Source organism: Syngnathus scovelli, chromosome 15, assembly GCF_024217435.2.
Source record: "Syngnathus scovelli strain Florida chromosome 15, RoL_Ssco_1.2, whole genome shotgun sequence".
NCBI lineage: Eukaryota > Metazoa > Chordata > Actinopteri > Syngnathiformes > Syngnathidae > Syngnathus > Syngnathus scovelli.
The window spans coordinates 4479023-4497813 of record NC_090861.1 but is presented as its reverse complement, the minus strand read 5'-3'; the positions used below and the strand labels follow the sequence as shown (position 1 = coordinate 4497813).

General features: G+C 38.7%; 3 protein-coding genes across 6 annotated transcripts in view; all 3 read right to left on the bottom strand.

The window, feature by feature from the left end:
• The window catches only part of dscama (Down syndrome cell adhesion molecule a), a 44947-nt gene extending 42430 nt beyond the window's left edge, over positions 1-2517 (bottom strand). For 2 of the 4 annotated variants that reach the window (XM_049743475.2, XM_049743476.2), the window contains exon 1: positions 1577-2460. In XM_049743475.2, the coding sequence (XP_049599432.1) occupies positions 1577-1619 (43 nt within the window). In that variant the 5' untranslated portion in view covers positions 1620-2460. Of the gene's footprint in view, positions 1-1576 lie in introns of all 4 variants that reach the window. The other 2 variants (XM_049743478.2, XM_049743474.2) reach the window with 2 other exon arrangements.
• A 6904-nt stretch (positions 2518-9421) lies between these two features.
• Positions 9422-14621, bottom strand: tmprss2 (transmembrane serine protease 2). The gene is made up of 14 exons (XM_049743646.1): positions 14511-14621; positions 14275-14322; positions 13939-14134; positions 13160-13252; positions 12883-12996; positions 12673-12802; positions 12471-12581; positions 11917-11957; positions 11470-11641; positions 11119-11297; positions 10948-11043; positions 10416-10558; positions 10189-10341; positions 9422-9581 (listed from the first exon to the last, which is right to left on the bottom strand). The coding sequence occupies exons 2-14, from the start codon at positions 14287-14289 to the stop codon at positions 9573-9575; spliced, it is 1452 nt and encodes a 483-aa protein (XP_049599603.1). The 5' UTR covers positions 14290-14322; positions 14511-14621; the 3' UTR covers positions 9422-9572.
• Positions 14622-15868: 1247 nt separating this feature from the next.
• Positions 15869-18742, bottom strand: acat1 (acetyl-CoA acetyltransferase 1). Its single transcript, XM_049743667.1, has 12 exons — positions 18581-18742; positions 18277-18324; positions 18083-18200; positions 17919-18014; positions 17645-17745; positions 17428-17571; positions 17191-17341; positions 17019-17114; positions 16838-16951; positions 16582-16646; positions 16345-16502; positions 15869-16273 (listed from the first exon to the last, which is right to left on the bottom strand). Exons 1-12 carry the CDS (start codon positions 18629-18631, stop codon positions 16153-16155), a joined length of 1263 nt encoding a protein of 420 aa, XP_049599624.1. The 5' UTR covers positions 18632-18742; the 3' UTR covers positions 15869-16152.
• Between the last annotated feature and the right edge of the window lie 49 nt (positions 18743-18791).

The following is an 18791-nucleotide window of genomic DNA, read 5'->3' as shown; positions in this document are numbered from 1 at the left end:
ACACATTCAAATGAAATTTGAATTAATAAATAAGAGCAAAAGGTTGCTGATAAATGAATTGAGTTTCTCGATACGAATGCCGCAGCATCGTGCGCATGCAGCGCCAAATGCTGCTGCTGCTGCCATTCAAAGTTTCCATGTAGATATCTCGAGCAGCAGCCATTTTGCAACGCTCATGCCTGAACCAAATACTAAGAAAAAAAAAAAGCTAGTCGCAAGCAAAGCAATACATCCCGCTCAGCAAATAGATATTAGCCGAGTACAAGTGTCAGATTGAAAGTGGACATCAATGTCGTGGCCGTATTTGTTTGAAAGCGCCTCGCTTGCAGTAAAAAAAAAATGGAGTCTTTGGTGCACCATTGCGTTTACTCCCTTCTCCCCGAAGAATAAGAACGTGTAGAATTTTGCTTTCAGCATGGCCACAAAATGGTTTTCCTGGTGCTTCACTCTTAATTGTAACCCAAAACACCTTTAAGTGCCCCCATTTTCTTTTAAAGACAATTTCCGCCCCCCCCTGCAACATGCTCTCTACCCTAAAGCCCCTTGCCCCCCCCCCCTTCCTCACACACCCTCCGTGGATTCGCCGTTAAATAAAATCATTCGCCCTTAGCCACCGAAAAAGACAATTTGATCAAATTGATCGAAGGTATTCACTTTTGATCAAAAAAAGACATCCATTTTCATTTTTTGTACAAAATGTGCTTGTACACAAGAGTGATAAGGGCTTGTCTTTTTTTTTTTCCCCAGTCCCAAATGCCTCCATGTCTGCTCTTGTAATATGGCGGGTGCAATGGAAGAGAAAAAAAAAACTAGCTATCCGATAATCCTTTTTTCTCAAAGTCATCTGAACAAAAAGGCCACAATATTTGCATGTTAATTCATTTAAGTCCAAATGATTAACATATTTCATAACATGCATGAAGTCCATTTCTAATCGGTAAACTCTATGGATTTTTAAAATTGTTTCAAGTGAAATGAATTAATAATGTTTCCATTATTGGAACCTGCTAAAATCATTCTACAGATACAATTATTGATCAAACAGGTTTCACATGCAATGTAATAAATGCTTATTTTAGTTTATGTTTAAAAAAAAAACTGAGGCCTATAAGTAGTGCTGTTTGATTACAAAAAGGAAATATGCATACAGAGACAGAAAGCAAATGAAGAGATTTTTCTTTCAGGCCTAGAATTTACTGAAATATCAATGGGGGGGGTGGCGTTAATCAATATTAACACATTAATATGTAGATCCTACGTTGCAATGCACGCTGCACCCATTGTTGGATATATAAAAGCGACCTATTTATTCTTTTTCCAATTCCAAGGAAGGTGAAAGGTTACAAATATTGCCTAAAAAGGTAAAAGCATGTTACACTTGAAGGTTAATGTAGATGAACCCTCTCTAAACGGCCCAGTGCCTGAGATTGAACATAGCAACAGCACCCCCCCCCCTCCCCCTTCCCTCTAATGAAGATAAAGACTATTTGGAAATGCTTTGGGAACAATTAGATGGATAACTTCAACCTGCAAAACTTCAGTCAAAGGATGCAAAAATAAATTTGTCAACACTTACCATTCAAGATGCACTGGGAAAAGATAAGAGCCAATATCCACATGCCCCGCTCCTTTCAATATCCAAGCTTAGGCTTTTTTTCTGCTTCTCTCCCTGCACTCTTTCTCCTTAAATGGCTTTCTGGTATTTCTTCAACAAGTCATTTGTGATGAAAGAAGAGGGCAGGCTTGCATTTCTTTTTTTTTTTTTTACTCCGACTCTCTCTCACACAATCCAGAGATGAAGAAGAGGAGGATGGTTTGGAGCTTCTTCCTGCAGCTGATTGTCTTGTGCTGCAGCGGGAGGCAGTGTAGTATATGATCCACAAGTATTGCGTCTCCCGCCTTTGGAGTGCGAGCGGAGGTGGACCGCGCGGGGCCTCAGCAGCAGCAGAAGCGCAGCCGTCCCCCCGTGTCGGACCTCTGCCTGGCGTTGAACATGTGGGAGCCCAGCTCCGTGCGCTCCGATCCAGGTGAGAGGTTCAGGATAAAGGCGCATAGAAGAAAGTGGCTGTGCGCACACCCAAGATTCCACAATCCAACAACCACCCCTCTCCAAAAAAAAAAAAAAAAGAAAGAAAAAAGGAAAAATCTAAAAAAAAAAGATCCAATTAAAACCCAATAAGCAATTAAGAATGCACAAATTGGAATGAAAGATGAAAACGCGTCTGCACAAGAGGATGGATTCAATTGCGTAAAAGTGCGCACAGCGATGATTGTTAGCTGCGTTGGAAACTCATTCTCTCTTCTCCACCTCTCTCCATCCGGCGAGCAACAAGCACACGCATCTTCCCTCCATACACAAACTGCGCACACTGGTCCCTGCGCCTACTACAATCTGCCCTGCCTTGCACAAGTGTGGGATAAACCCTCTTCCTCTCCGCAGCGGCGTCCTCCCTCTCCCATTGCCTTAAAGGTGCATGCATGTGAGTGGGTGGAGGGAGGGGAGGGAGGAGGGGGGGGCGCAGCTGAGCCTCAGAGGGAGCCTTTAAAGTCCCTCTTTGTCTTTTGCGTTAACGATGATTAAGGTGGCCCATGAAGAGAGTATAAAAGGACATTTAGCATGAGAGACTTTGCAGGACATCTTTGCTGCTTGTGTAGCAGGATGGAGAATGGTTTTCCAGGGAGGGAGGGGGGAGGTGGAGATGGAGAGAGGGAGAGGCCAGGCTTCACCTGACTGGTTAGACGTTTGGTGGAGGTATGAGAAGTAGAGATTAAATCTGGTTTTCAAATGTGATTTGTGCAGAAATCATAAATTGTGCATGAAGAATTTAGCAGCACGTTAATTGACCTTGGCAGATATAAGAATATAAATAGAAGAAGAAGAACGATGGATGGATGGATGGATGGATGGATGGATGGATGGATGGATGGATGGATGGATGGATGGATGGATGGATGGATGGATGGATGGATGGATGGATGGATGGATGGATGGATGGATGGATGGATGGATGGATGGATGGATGGATGGATGGGTAGATACACATTCAATATAAAATAATTTCCGAAATAATATGAAATATTAAATAAAATAAATTCTTCAAATTCTTTTCAAATATGCATTTTTCTTCAAAACATTTAGACAAAAACAGTCAAGCAGATGCACGCAAACTTCCACAGATCCATTTCCCCTTGTTGTCTTGTTTGCCAATCTTCTGAACATATGGTACATCTGTCATCTTCGGGTTTGTCCCAGCACCCAGTTTGGCTTCGATGATTAGATTAAAATCATTGCCTGTATAGCTATACACAGTTAAATCTTTTTTTTTCCTTCTAATCCTTCTTTAACACTATGACATGTTGTAAGGTTAAGCTATTATCCTCCCCAAGCCCTTCTGTTATTTACACGTGTATATTAATCTGATTTAGATACTGGACAGTATATGTTCTAAACACAATATAAAAAAATAATATTGTTTGTATTATGTAATATGTAATGCTTTCTACTAAATTGCCATTTTTCTATCACAGCTTCCAAAAGGTCTGTATGTTAATAAATATTTTTAAAAACTCCCTGTATATCACCATGATCATAATTAGAATGATTTCGTGATCGTTTACTGTGTAATGTACCACAATATATGATCTTAGCAAGAAACCATTAGGGGATTATAAAATGTTAACTACACAGCAGCATTCCCCAAGGGTAACTTTATGGCATTCGCTAACAAATGAACTTGTAAGTCATTTGATTATATTCAAACAAGCTAATAAATATACACCTCACAATGGTTTAAGCTGACCAATTATGGCAAAAGCATAAGAAAGTGAATTCCACGATAAGCGAGTCAGCCGTGTTTAATAATTCAAGCGACATTATGGGGTAGCGATGGATAAATGGCCATCTAACCTACTGTACATCCTCATTTTATTAGTCCGCCGTTGATTGCTTCTCCCTGACCATAAATTCTGAAGGGAAAGTGGGACTACATTTTTATTCAACTTTAACGAGTCGACGGTATCTCCGCTATATAAAGACGGGAGAGACAAAGATGCAAAACCTGTTTCCTCTGAGAGTAATTATTTACCTTTAGAAGATAATCTTGTGTTTATTTAATCATTTTCAGACGTGCACAACATATTTTATTTGATATTTTTCCACGTATGTAATCACCTTGCTTGCTTTATAACGATTGAATGGAAAAAGGTGCGCTCCTTGATGGCTCATCCTAAAGGATCCATACATTGATTGCGCTCATTGACGACTTTGCATCCTATATGACTTAAATGCACTCCTGTCTGTTCCTGATTAAGTTTACGGCAGGTGACATGGTCACCCAGAGGCAAACAACATTTATATTATTTAATTAAGTATACTTGCAGATGGGTGTTAAGTGGTATATAAGATAATGCACGCGCTTACATAATACAGTCCTAATTTTTTTGGGACAAAGTAAGAAAAAAAAAATTGCTCTATGACATTGCAATATAATTTCCGACGACACAGCATTTCTTAAAGCAATCGATTCATTGTATCTCTGTAATTCTGGCAATGGTAGCACTTAAGCAAAAGATCCTTATGTGTAAATCAAAGAATATAAATCACTCACCATTAAGGAGCTCTTACATCGGGCCCATTCGGGGCAGTGACCCAGAAAATCCAGCTTTGGTGGTATAAACTCAAGTCTTGCATAATTCTCATTACTGCCACCTACAGAACAGGAGTGGAAAAACAATTAGAATTTTTTCTTAGTGTAGTAGGATTATTTGATACACAAACATCTCAAACAATCTACCGTAATTTTCGGACTATAAGGCAAAATTTGCGAAAAAAGTCACGGCTTATAGTCCGAAATTTACGGTAATAAGATCCATTGAAGATAATAGAGTTTTGATTTGATTTGTTTATTTCGGCAAGCACATAAAAATAATAACAATAAATAAAACCAGGTTAGGGTCTTCTAATGACAAAGATGAGTGGGGTTTTTTTGTATTATATTTGTAGACAACATTTTAATTCAGCTAACGGCTATCATTAGCTGTACAGTTAGTCCATATAATATTGTGGCCTGTGAATGAAAGTGGTAAGCACAAAGCTAGCTGACTGCCACTCACACGGGAGCAGTAAACATCTTTGAGTTTGACTCCTCTGGTCTGTAACTGTCCAACACGGGGTGACAGTGTTGCTTAGTAACCACAGCACATGAGTGACCTTATCTGTGCAGTCATAAAAATGCATGAAGTCCTTTTATTTCTCTGCACTGCTCGCATGCTCGCTACCTTTCCTTTTCCCACCTTTTTGTCAAAATTGTTATGATTCGATTGGGATGGCCAGCAGAGTGCTAATAAAGGGCTACACCTGACACTTGCTACACATTGGATCAAAACATGGTGTGACAGGAGTGGGGGGAGCACCATGTGACAGGAAAATCAGCACACAATAAATGCAGCCTTGCATGTACGCAGAATTTCACCAAAATAATTGATTCCATTTAATAATACGTGGATTATATTGTGTGTGACCTATGAACCATGCTATCAGTATCACCACCTTGTGATCTCCTTAAATCTGTAAATCTGTTTTGTTTACAGTGTTGTAATCTGGTTTTAATCTCAAAAACATATTTATGGAATTGTAAAACGATACAGTGGAATGACAAGTCATGCGCGGATGATTCCGCACAGAACGTTAAGCGCCGTCTGCCGCTCGGTTTGAGACACAATCACAGCGGCCGGTTTGTTCTTCCTACCGGGAAGCACAGATGTTAGCCTTGCTGTTGCCTATTTTAGCGTTCCGACAACATCTGCACAGCTGAGCTGTCAGTTGTCACAAAACAGGCGGGAACGCCATGGCCCGTTCTTGAACTGTTTGACAGCTAGGGGCAGGTCGGCACAGATGGTAAGAGCCGAGTGTCAGGGGGGGGGACTGGCACCGGGTGGCAGGTAGCGACTGGGGCGCCCATCTGGCCTCAGTGCTGGCACTTTGCCCCGTGGAATCTTAAGCGTGTGCTTAACGGGAAGACTGTCAAGAGATAGAAGTCACCTTGTGCAAAAAAAAAAAAAAACCTCTGCAATTAAGGAGGGTGGGTGGTGAGAAAGTAGATGGTGGCATTGTATCAAAAAATGCTAAAAGTCAAGTGGGAGGGGAAATAATAGGAACTATATTATTCCTCGAAGGATGCAAGTCCGGGCAGCCACCAAATGCTAGAAAGTATAGAGAATATGCATCATCATCTTCTTCATTTGCTGCTTTATTTAAAATTATAATGTTAAACTATGCAAGGTCGTTCCAGCTAAAGGAACAAGGACACGGGCAACATATGTTGCATTAAACTTTAAAGTTCTCATTAGAAGCAATTCCAAGGACTACATAGACTTTTGAACAGTTTGGATTTGATTATTCTTTTGTATTCATAATGTATAGTGTGTCAATGTTAAATATTGCAAAAATTTTGTAACATTTGAAGTAGCATTTGCAGATTTGTCATATTAGCGTTTATCCTAAAAAATGAATGAAAGTTTGAAAAGTCTAACTGAAATGAAGTAACAAATGCTTTGCCCAGTCTGTTTGAATTAAGACAAATGGTTGAACAGGTGAAAAAAAATAAATAAATCCAATCCTGTAGACCACAGTGACAGAAGGGAGCATCACCCGGTTGGTGTGACCTGGACTTGCTGTCCACGGCAGAGGGCCAGTCCAGAAGAAAAGCGCTTTACGGATGGAGCATTCAGGTCACCCCCCCTCTCCTCCCTCCCTTCCGCCTTCGTTGCTCCCACATAATCCTCCCTGAAGCTCCTTCCCCTCCCTCTCCTTCCATCCCTCCTCCAACCTTGTATCCCATACATCATGAGGAAATGCCAACAGATGCCCACTGTCTAAGACAGGCATTATGTTCTTAGAGGATGTCCTGGTAATTCTGTTTATTTCTCTCCTTCTCTCTCTCTCTCTCTCACAGAGGAAGCAGGTAGCCATGAAAGTGTCACGTGATGCAAAACAAGCCCCTGAAGACCCATGGGGACAAACGTACAAAACATGGAATGGATTCCAAACATACAAATTTAAACGTGCATATCCATAAACAACAATTATTGTATCAGCAGTCAAATGTAATGCATTATAATAACAACACAGGAAGCTAAATGTAGCGTAAATGCATCAACAGCGGCATTTAGTCTTGTATTTTCTAACATGTTACTCATCAAGAATTCAAAAGCAGAAGAGCAGGACTTCATTTGTTGTAAGAAAATGTGTCAATCATAGGGAGTCTGGGAGAAAGTGGTTTGTCAGACCCTGAGGGGTCCATACTGACCTAAATACAAAATTGTCAACAGCAATTTTTACAGTCACCAACTAAAAGAGAACACAAGGGAAACAAACGTTTAAGTTTGTAAAGCGCGCAGTTATTTGAACAGGCCAAGCGGGAAAACGTTTTGTTCGACCAACTGCTTCCCCCGTGGGGCAAAACAAATTAGGAGGATGCTCGGATGAAACGCTTTGTTTAAAGGACTAGCGTATTTTAATAACAACTTGTCTTCATTTTCTGAATTAATTTTTCTGACAATTATGACCATGTTTTTGGGTTGTGAAAGAAAACTGGAGAGGAGACCCATGCAGGCACGGGGAGAACATGCAAACTCCACGCGGAAAGGCTGGAGCCGGAATCAAACCCGCAACCTTGGCACGGTGAGGCGGTTGTGCTAACCCTGCCACCCAGCTTCTTTGACAATATACTTTAAATCATAAGTGATGTTCAATCTGATATTTGTTATATATTTTGTGTTTGTACATGGAAAGGATAAAACAGATTAATATCCAACCTTCCCTGAAAGAGAATTTCTCTCCATTCAACAATCGAGCTCAATCAGAGATGAGTGTTGCCACCGTGTGGTCAAACATGGTATTGGTGAGGGTAGAGTAGCAGACATAGAGAGCGCAAGGGGGCGTTTGAGAACATTGAGGAAACATTAAAAGAAATCAAATCGAAGCAAGAAAAAAAAAAGTGTGATATTTTCTCAATGCTGCATTAATATTTGTACAATGTGTGCAAATGTAGAGGTATTAATTCAAACAGTAACAGTAGATATAGTTTGGGTGTGATTGCACATATGCAATGTGAATAATAATAATAATAATAATAAATAATAATAATAATTTTATCATTCATTGTTATCATTAAAATTTTTCCACTAATTTAATATAAAATAAAACATCACGGTAAACAGTGACAACCAAAAAATGTAAGCACAGTATTTAATGTTTGTCTGTCACTCAAAGTTGACACCTGTGATTTAGTTGATCTAAGCCAATTTATTCAACACAAGCAGCATTAAAATCCATATTTAAAAAAAAAAAAAAAAAAGCTAAATGTAAAAAGCCTGAGAAGATCATTTCAAATCTTTTTTCCAACAGCACCGAGCTAGTCCAAGCTACAAGGACACTACACATGTTACGGTTTGGCCTGCACCCGTAGCTTAATACTGGTTGACCTACAAAACCAGCGAGAGTGCTGATGTTCATCACAACAGCGGTACCCTCGAGTGTCGTAAAGACTCATGCTGATTTCACATTCTATGAGGCTTGACGCGTGACATCGACCTCACGAAAGAACAGAGGGGGATAAACACATAGCTGCCCAGTAACAAGGACTCGCTGCTCATTGGCTACTCAACAATGTTGCAACGATGATCGTCTTTGGGCAAAATGACACACGGAAGGGTTGGTTGCACACGCAGGAAGGATTTACAATACACACTGCACTTCCACATTTGAGATCGAATATAAATTCAGTACAACACACTACGCACGCAATTAACACAACATCATTGCCATCTCTGCCCAAAGGCCGCTTCAAATCCTGCAGGATAATCTACGCTGCCCTTTGAATTAACAGGAGAGCTCATTTAAGATGGCTGTGATCTTGAGTAGGCTTCTCAACACGCCAGAGCATCCTGTTCTTCCCACGCATCATTTAAGGGGCAACAAGAAAACGAGCGATAGATGAAAGATGCTTTGGCACAGTTGGAGAAGGTTCTTACACTAAGCAGGCAGCAATTGCAATGAGTGGCTAATTGTGGCATCTGTTCAGTGGTTGAAACGGAGTCAGTGCATGATCACGGGTTCGATAATTAGTACAAACAAATAATAAATGTCGGCTCCCGGTATTGAGCATGTGCCAATTAGCGTGCCGAGCTCGGTGATGAGACACTCAGGTTTACCGAGGAATGAGAAACACAAGAGATTCTCTTAACCAGCACAAGACATTTCACGCAAGAACTAAAAACATATATTTCCTCTTTATGGAGTTTTAAAAATTTATATCTATCCAGTTGCTCAAAGTGTGTCATGTATCGTGAAAAAAAATAGAAAGTGTTCAAACATTCAATATGTATAAATGACCATAATTACTGAGCCACTCACAATCACTTGTTCCTTTGTGCAAAAAAGAATTTATTCCTATACATTTGTTCAAATAAAAACATAGATCAATATTTTCATTCCAAAGTGCAACGTTTTTGTATTAATCAGTAACGCCAAGCAAAGGCTGAGAGTGTGTTCGTGTTCGCCAGTATTTCCATCAATTGGTCTGTAGAAGAGAGGACAAAGAAATGTAGAAATTACGGTTCAATAACAACAATATTTTGTTCTTATTAATTAAATGTAATTATGAGCATATTGTTTGTTATTAATTCTGTTTATAGACTGGCTTTCATTGAATGTGCTGAGTGAGCGTACTATGTAACATGTTGCTGTTTCCTTGCTACTTACCGTATTTTCCGCACTATAAGGCGCACCGGATTATAAGGCGCACCTTCAATACATGGCCCATTTTAAAACTTTGTCCATATATAAGGCACACCAGATTATAAGGCGTACCTTCAATAAATGGCCCATTTTAAAACTTTGTCCATATATAAGTCCATATATTTGGACACGCCTGCCGTAGTGGCTCAATATTGGCCCATATATAAGGCGCACCGGATTATAAGGCGCACTGTCGGCTTTTGAGAAAATTGGAGGTTTTTAGGTGCGCCTTATGGTGCGGAAAATACGGTAATTCCTTTTGCACGAACACGATATGAATCAGAATGCTGCTAGTGACTTGACTCCTGTTTTAACTAAATCTCTAATTTGACAAAAGACCTGGTTGCTAATTTCCTTCAAGGCTTATTTCAGAAGTGTTGTCACCGTACCGCCATCTTCCAATATATCCAGTCAAGAAGGTAGGATACATTGCCGTAGACCCCTGGCTTGTTCCTCAGAGCACAGCCAATCCCCCAGCTAGTGTCGCCTGCCAGCCACCACACGTTGGATTCTTTGACCACCAAAGGTCCTCCGCTGTCCCCCTGCAGACCCACACCAGTTTTGCCGTACCATGTCAAGTCTTTGCGGGAATGTGTGTCAGGTAAGCCAAACTCACCTGACATGAATCGACGCCTCCGCTGAGTTTGCCGGCACAAATCATCGACTCTGTAACTGCCCCATTTAATATTGCAGGTTTGTTACACTTCTTTCGGCTGTAAATTGTCACCTCAGCCTGATTTAGTTTGTCTGGGGATGGGCCTGAGGAAAATGAAAGCATGAATTTTAATGAAGAGCATTTTGTCACAATCTTTCTCTCAATAATTAAAAAAAAATCAATTATTAAATGAAGCCTAATGAAAAAAAGTTTGATTCAACCTATTCAAATGTATTTTAAAATAAAATTATTAGTTATTTACTGACTACACTACCGTGGCCGTCACGTTTAAAATAGTAGAATAGTGAAAAAAATATTTTTTTTTTCTGTGTAATTCTTGTAAAGACAAGAAAATATTTTATCAGAGTCCTGTGAGAAATTTCATTTTGAAATGATGCACAAGTATTCAGTTAAAATTAGACATTTAAATAACAAAAACTCATCTATTTTCTAAAAAAAAAAAAATTCTGGAGTGAAGAATTTTTTTCCTTACCAGATGATCGCAAAGCTCCCCAACCTGTAATCCAAGCCGGTTGTCCGTCTGAGAATTCCATACCCAAGTTTGGTAAGCAAACTGGCTTTACTGTCTCTGTTGGATCAACCAAACATTTTCTCATCTATTGAAATGAATTGAAACAAATCAAACAAGAATCATTGTACTTACCTGAAAATGTCAAAGGTGTTAACAGCTTCAAAAGTGCCACGTCATTGTCGTTAGTATCCGAGTCAAACTTCTCATGAGTGATGATTTGGTGAACTGGATTGCCAAAGTACAACTTCATCTCAGACAAACTTATCTTGCCAGCGTGCACAGTCCACCTTGATGGATTGGAGAACTTGGACCTGAAATTTCAATTTAACAGAATCTTTTTTTTCTAATCACTTACTATTTATTCCAAATGTACTTAGACAGTCAAATAACGCAAATTACACTATACACAAACTTTTAAACATGTTTTTCCAAACACAAAATAATTATTAATTAGAGAGAGGAAGGGCGGGGGAAATAACTCACCCTTGGAAGCAGTGCGCAGCAGATAAAATCCAGTGCTTGCTGATAATCGAGCCTCCACAAACGTGTCCTTGACGGACAACCTGGAGACTGACCTGCCATGGCCAGGCGCCAACTTTAGCCTCTGTACCACCTACAATGCGACTGTTGGGGGATACAGAACGTTGTCCACAATCTGAAAACAGAAAAAAAATTATGATTATTAAGCAGCCATAGAGTTTGGACCGCGCTGCCCGGGCAGTCCGTCACATTATTTTCTAGCGACATGGATCACGCTGATAGATTTATGAATTATTTATAATGATTAAAAATTATTGATGAAATGATTTAGATTCCTTTGACATTTGCTCATATTTATTTGTGTTACCTATTCAGTTGATTTCGATGTAGTTTGGCAATTTACAGTAGCTATGTCTTGGCAATACAGAAATAATGAAAACAGTATCTCACCAACACAGCGAAGCCTGACAGATCCCTCTAAGCAAAGAATGCTGCAAAGAATGAGAATAAAAAAATTAATTTCAGTAAACACATCACATAATATATAGTACATGTCTGAGTATATACTGTATACATAAAAAAAGTTATTTAGTAATTAAAGTAACAGTAATAACAAGTATGTATGTACAGCAGAAAAATGTACAGTAAGGCTGACGTAAGCAAATTAATTTGATTTTTTTTTTTTTTTTTTTGTATAAAGGCGGCTATGAATTCTGCCCAGCAACAATTATGTATGTGATTGACCAAATGTGACGTGTCGCAATAAAAAGAATCCAAGAAATTCTCTTAATCTACTTTGCTGTGTTTACTAGATAGCCAAAATGTTCTTTAAAAGTTTTTTTCAATAAAAAGCTACTTGTTGTCCATTCTTGCTCCAACACACCTTTTAGAGCCTTTAAATGAAATTGAGGAAATAAAATAATCCACTCCCTTTATTAACGCACCATTACCACTATGCAAGAATTTTTTTTCAATTGTAACTGTGTATTAGTTAGTTTACCAACCTGGGAGCTAGCTGGGTCTGTATTGGCAATGTATGGTCGCTGTCAGGCCCCAGCTCTACGAATTTTCCCGTGGCTAATATGTTTGTTTTGCTGTAACTTGCATAATCCTCCCTGTGGGCCAAACAAAAGAGCATACAAACATCCGTAACCATTTAGAAACCAACTTTCTATTTCTTTTTTAAATTTGTCATAAGAAACTCACCTCTTATAACCCATCTGCTCGCACACAGCCTTCCCAAAATTGTCATCCCATCCATCGCCACAAACAGGAACCCACGATTCGGTGTGTGATGAGAAACTCTCCAACGTGAAGTTGCTTCCATGATGGCGAACTAATAAAGAGAATATCACTAAGCCAAACATACTGTAGCAAACGTGGATATAAAAGATTGAAAGGTTTTGTTTTTTTTACAGCAGATCTCATCTTCTCCATGTGGACAGTCTATGATTCCATCACACCACTGGGTGGGGTGAAGACACTTCCAACTATACTTGCATGACTTGCCCAATGCACATTTGAAGTCCACTGCAAATAAAGACACAAATAAAGTTATAAATACACAATAAAACTGATAAGACACATGAGCACGTACATATGACTCATCCACTAAATGCAAAAAAAAAAAAAACTGAGCAAGTTTTAGAAATGGTTTATAAGAATGTGACGAAATAATAAAAGTGTGACTTACAGAAGTACCACAATAAGAGCGCCACAATAGCCAGAATCATAAAAACAAATACGGATCCACCAAGGATTCGTTTCCATGGACACGGCTTTTTTTCTGTAAGGACGAAACAAACCGTGAGTTAACAATCATTCGCACTTACGGACAATTTGGAGTCGTCAATCGGCCTATCGTGGATGTATTTGGAATGTAGTAGGAAACCAAGGGAGAACATTCAAAGTCCACACAAGGAGCCCGGAATTGCCCTACAACCTCTGCATTAATGTACAAATATGTATTATTGTTGTGTTAATACACAAGGAAATTTGATCAAGAACCAAGCACACTTCTGTCTGTTCCATTGAGAGCATAAGATTTATCGGCCTCTCTTTATATTAATAATATAGAAATTACATACTGTATATTTTTTTTAGTTGTTAATTTAGACAACTTTAGTATTTTATATGTAGTGTAAGCTACAAAGGTATATAAAGTGTAAGGTACAAAATTAACAACCATAATAAAAAAGGTATGTTTTCCAGCAAGCCCAATAAAATAATTTAATAATTCATTTGAAGTGATTTGTTGTCAAAAAAGGTAGGGTGAATATTTTATGTTCATTAAATAAAATGAATAAAAATAAATTTCCGCAGTATAATATATAGTATATAAATAAAATATATAATATAATATTATATAGTATATAAATAAAATGAATACAAATAAAATTCGACTCCATGTTGTGCAAAATGGAAAATTAGCAAAGGCTTCTGAATTAAAATAATATAAATTAGTGACTATACCTTTGGTTTCTCCCTTTGGTGGCGTAACTGGTGTCGTAGCAGGTTTCGTGCTTTGGTGTGTGTTAATAGGTTTGGGAGCGAAGGCGACATAGGTCGGAGTCGGTAGACTAGGATAGAGCCCTTGCTGTGGGGCGAATGGTGGGGGTCTTTCTTTCTCATTCTCAAAGCCCATATTATCATAAGCGGGACCATATGCCTGTAGAAGAAAATGTCATTAAAATAATGGTTATACTGTATCTTCAACAATCAGTCTGGAATGGCTTAGCTATTATATTATAAAAAAAAAAGTCCAGTAAACTGCATTAAAGTCAATACTAAAAGTCGCTTTTTAAATACCTGATTAACATTCATGATGAAACTGGTCACACGGCTTGTTAACTATGTCTGGAAATAAACAGTAGTTAACAGTCTTAAAGTCAAGCAGGGCTTAAATGTAGACAATGTAGAAAAACAGAAAATGGAAAAAAAAAAGTATTACTAAATTTCACATGTATAAATAATTAGGATCTTATTTGACATCAACTTTGTCATTAAATTTTGAAGGTTTGCGTTACACAAGGAACACACCTTACCTTGCAATCTTAATTTTTCCAGCACTGGGTTGTTCTGTGTCCTCTCACCCGTGCTCTGTCTCCTAATCACCCAAGAGCAAGTAATGAACAACCATGACCACACCTTCCTTTTTTTTTTTTTTTTTTTACTGTGTGCACAAGCCAGCCCGTTGTTAGTCACTCAATTCATGTGCCACTTCAAAAATGACGTGAACAAACGTTTATTGAGCATGGCTATTGATAGACTTAATTCTTCGATTTGAATCCAGAATACCATTGAGATGAATAGTGTCGATTCTTTCAAGTTTATCAGTTAAAATCCATTCATCTACATATTTTATATATAAAAACAGGTGTGGTCTTATTAATCCTCTTAAATTCACGTATTTGGTACTGAAATCTAAGTTTTTGAAAAAGTTTTTCAGTGACCTATAACAACCAAAAACACAAGCCCCAAAAAATACAGAAATGCTTACATTACATTTAATTATCTGTACACTTGTTTTGATTAATTAGGCCAAAGGCATGGAAACGACTATAAAAATACTTGTGGTCAAAGGACTGAAACTCTGTTAATATTTAGCTCACTGTTTGACTGTGTTGGCTGGTAGAAAAAGGAAAAGAATGAGAAACCAAACTCTTTCGGTAAGAGCCTAAGGAACATTAAGTTCTTGGTGTTAATATCACCTCAACACTGTCAACCAGCATTTTACTAAACAAACAACGCTTACAGATCTAGGGAGGCAAGTTATTTTTTAAATTATTGACAAAAGGAATAAAAACTTAGTTACACAATAACAAACATTTTTTTTTGTAGGAGTTCAGCTTTTGACATTTTTTTAAATTCTTTAGTTATTTGTTTTCAGTTAGTAAAAGAATTGCAACCATGGGTAATAACTTCCCGTCACTGAAAAAGTTCCTGTTCCTGTACGTTTCATTGACTATTCAGGTATCTGGTATTTACTTCCTGATGACATTTTAGTTTTATTTAGCGACTGATTGGACTTAGATTTTAATGATTTAAAGGAGCATATGGAAAACCAACATATTCCTCATTCAATGGCCGCATCTAGAGCGACTTTTTTTATGTTGTCGAGAATAATAAAATAAATAATAATTGTCGGTAAATGTACCGTCTTGTGTCAACAAAAGCTACTGCCGTTCAAAAATTATCTTTCTGATAAGAAAAATAGCACAGCTATCATATCTATATTGTCTTTCCATCCCACACGTAATGAAATGACATTGAAACAAAATGATGGCAACTAAATGGCACCACCCAGTGGCCAACACAAAAACTACAGTGCACAACATTACCTGGTAAGGTACGTATCCTATAAACTTTTCAACCCATTGTTCCAAAAAGATCAATACAACAATACTTTAATAAAAACTATTTATTTAGCCATTTCAATTCAGAGTTAAATATTAACTTATTTTATCACCTAATCGTTTCACAAAGGAGTGTAACATTGGAGTCATGTCATAAAACTTGAGCCTTTGTTTGCTGTATAAATAAGCCACCTGCATTGGAGCTTGAGAAAAAAAACTGCATTCTTCATAATAAAACGGAGCTTAGCAAACCATTTGGACTCTGAGCCCTTACCACACATTTCTCAGAGGGTATTAAAGGAGCTTGAAGCGTCCCTTTTCCATTATTTTTTTAGAACTTTTGGATAATAATAGAGGAGGCTCCACCCCCTCCATTGCAGATACCTGCCAGACCGTACTGGCCCGACTTAAGGTTGTGCACCATATGACCAACAATTCTTGCTCCGGACATCCTGACAGGAGAGAATAGGAAGATTAACTATAAAAATTTCAATTTTTAATTTTAATAACACCTTCTGCTTACCCAATGGGATGTCCGAGTGACACGGCTCCCCCGTTGACATTTACTTTTGTAGGATCAATGTCCAGCATTTTGATGTTGGCCAGAACGACCACACTGAAGGCCTCGTTGATCTCCCACATAGCGATATCATTTTTGGTCAACCCAGCTGCGTCCAGGACCTAACAGCCCCAAAAATAAATTATTTTTGGAATTATCTATTTAAGTAGGTCACTCCGAATTTAAATTCAGTGTACGTACTTTTGGTACAGCGTACGCAGGAGCAATGGGGAAATCAATTGGTGCTACAGCTGCATCAGCAAAAGCTAGGTAGCAGAAATAAAAAATCAAAATTAAAAAAGCAGTGAAATATTGTGATTTTTTTTTAAGTCACCTTGGGGGGGAAAAATTGAACGTGCAAAGATGTTTTTAAGTACCAAACCAGCAACAATTTAATGATTGGATGAGGTTAAGTGTTTATTTTTCAGAATTTTATTTCATCATAAATTGTACTTACATACAATCCTGGCCAGTGGAGTGACATTATGTCTTTTTGCAGCGTCTGCCGTCATCAACACAAGGGCAGCAGCCCCATCGTTCAGAGTGCTGGCATTGGCGGCAGTCACTGTGCCTAAAATTAGCAAGCAAATGAGCCATTTGCCAAAAAAAGAATGAAGGAAAGGCAAATTGATCCTCACCATTGTCTTTCTGAAACACTGCCTTAAGTTTGGGAACTTTGCTAAAGTCCACCCGCCTCCACTCCTCATCCTCAGACACGACCACATCAGGTTTGCCTGAAAATCACAAGACCATTACATAACAATACTATTTAAAAAATTAATAATAATCCACCCTCTTCTCCAAACCAACCTCTCTGTGGGATGCTAACTGGAACGATCTCCTTAGCCAAAATTCCTGACTCGTATGCTGCTTTGCTGCGTGAGTATGAGCCGATTGCGAAGCTGTCTTGCTCCTCCCTGGTGATGCTGCTCTTCTTAGCAGTGTTCTCTGCACAATTGCCCTGTTTGGTGGACACATGAAATATGAAGCTGACAGAAAATTAGTGGAAAAAGCTCATATTTCACTGTGCTAGTATTTAAGACTTACCATGTGGAATTTATTGTATACATCCGTGAGTCCATCCTTCACAATGAGGTCTTCCATTTTAACCCCACCGTAGGATGGTGTTTCTCGGGCCATCACGTAAGGCACATTGGACATGCTCTCCATACCTCCAGCCACCATCACATCCTTAACAAAAAATAAAAGCACACAATAAATAAAAGCAACTGCAAATTACATTGGACTCTTAACACTTTACTACCTGGTGTCCACACATTAGACTCTGAGCTGCCATCATGATTGACTTCATCCCCGATGCACAAACTTTATTAATTGTTGTTGCTGGAGTGCCAAGTGTTAAACCTAAAAGTAGAAAAAGTTAATCATCTCTTAAAATCAACTCACAGTTGCTGAACCACTGCATTTATTTGGAAAACAATTAAAAGTGAATAATGCTGACTCTTATTACTTGATTCAAACCTGTCATTAATGCATATATTTGCATGGAGAACACATTTTCAAACACTATGTATCACCTGCTCCAAGCAAGGCTTGTCTGGTGGGAGCCTGTCCTTCTCCTGCTTGAAGTACATTCCCCATGTAGACCTCATTCACATCTTCAGGCTTTATTCCTGAATTCATAAAATGTCATTTAGTGGATTTTCCTTTTCCTAAAGTGTTTGACATCAACCACATGTACCTGCTTTCTCTATTGCACCCTTTATAGCAACAGAGCCCAGTTTTGTAGCTGGAACTGCTGCCAGACTGCCTTTGAAGGAACCCATTGGAGTGCGGACTGCGCTGACAATGACCACTTCCTGAAACCATCACAATAGATTATGCAATAAGCGGGACACTCCATGCACATCCATTTTTTGCAAGTTCTGGACTTACATTGAGAGATGGACGAGTGGTGTAGGTTCTTGAGAGGTATTTGTGGATCTAAACAAAGGAGGACAGTGGTGCATAATACTCCAAACACGAAAGTTCAAAACCTAGTTGCTGATTTACTGAAATCAGGTTAGCAACAGTTAATGTTAGTTACCAGAAGTGGGAACAAGTTGAAGCTTATTAGCTTTATGCTAACATGGCAAGTGAATGCCTCGTAGTTAGCTTAGCCGCTAATGTTTACACTCCCGCGAAGTAATGCAACGAATGACGATTAACATAGTGTACTGTGGAACACACGCATACTTACCAGGCGCTTGCATGTTCCAGCCCGAATGGTTAAAAGTCCACTGGATGACATTTTGATCTTGATAAAGTACGTTTTGTGGAAGACTTCACCTTCAGCTGAACATTCAAAGCACGCAGCCAATCACAGTGAGGGGTGTGACCTATGACGTAGCGGGGTGTGACCTATGACGTAACATAAAGCATTGCTGCTTTACTTTATTGTTATCCCCCCC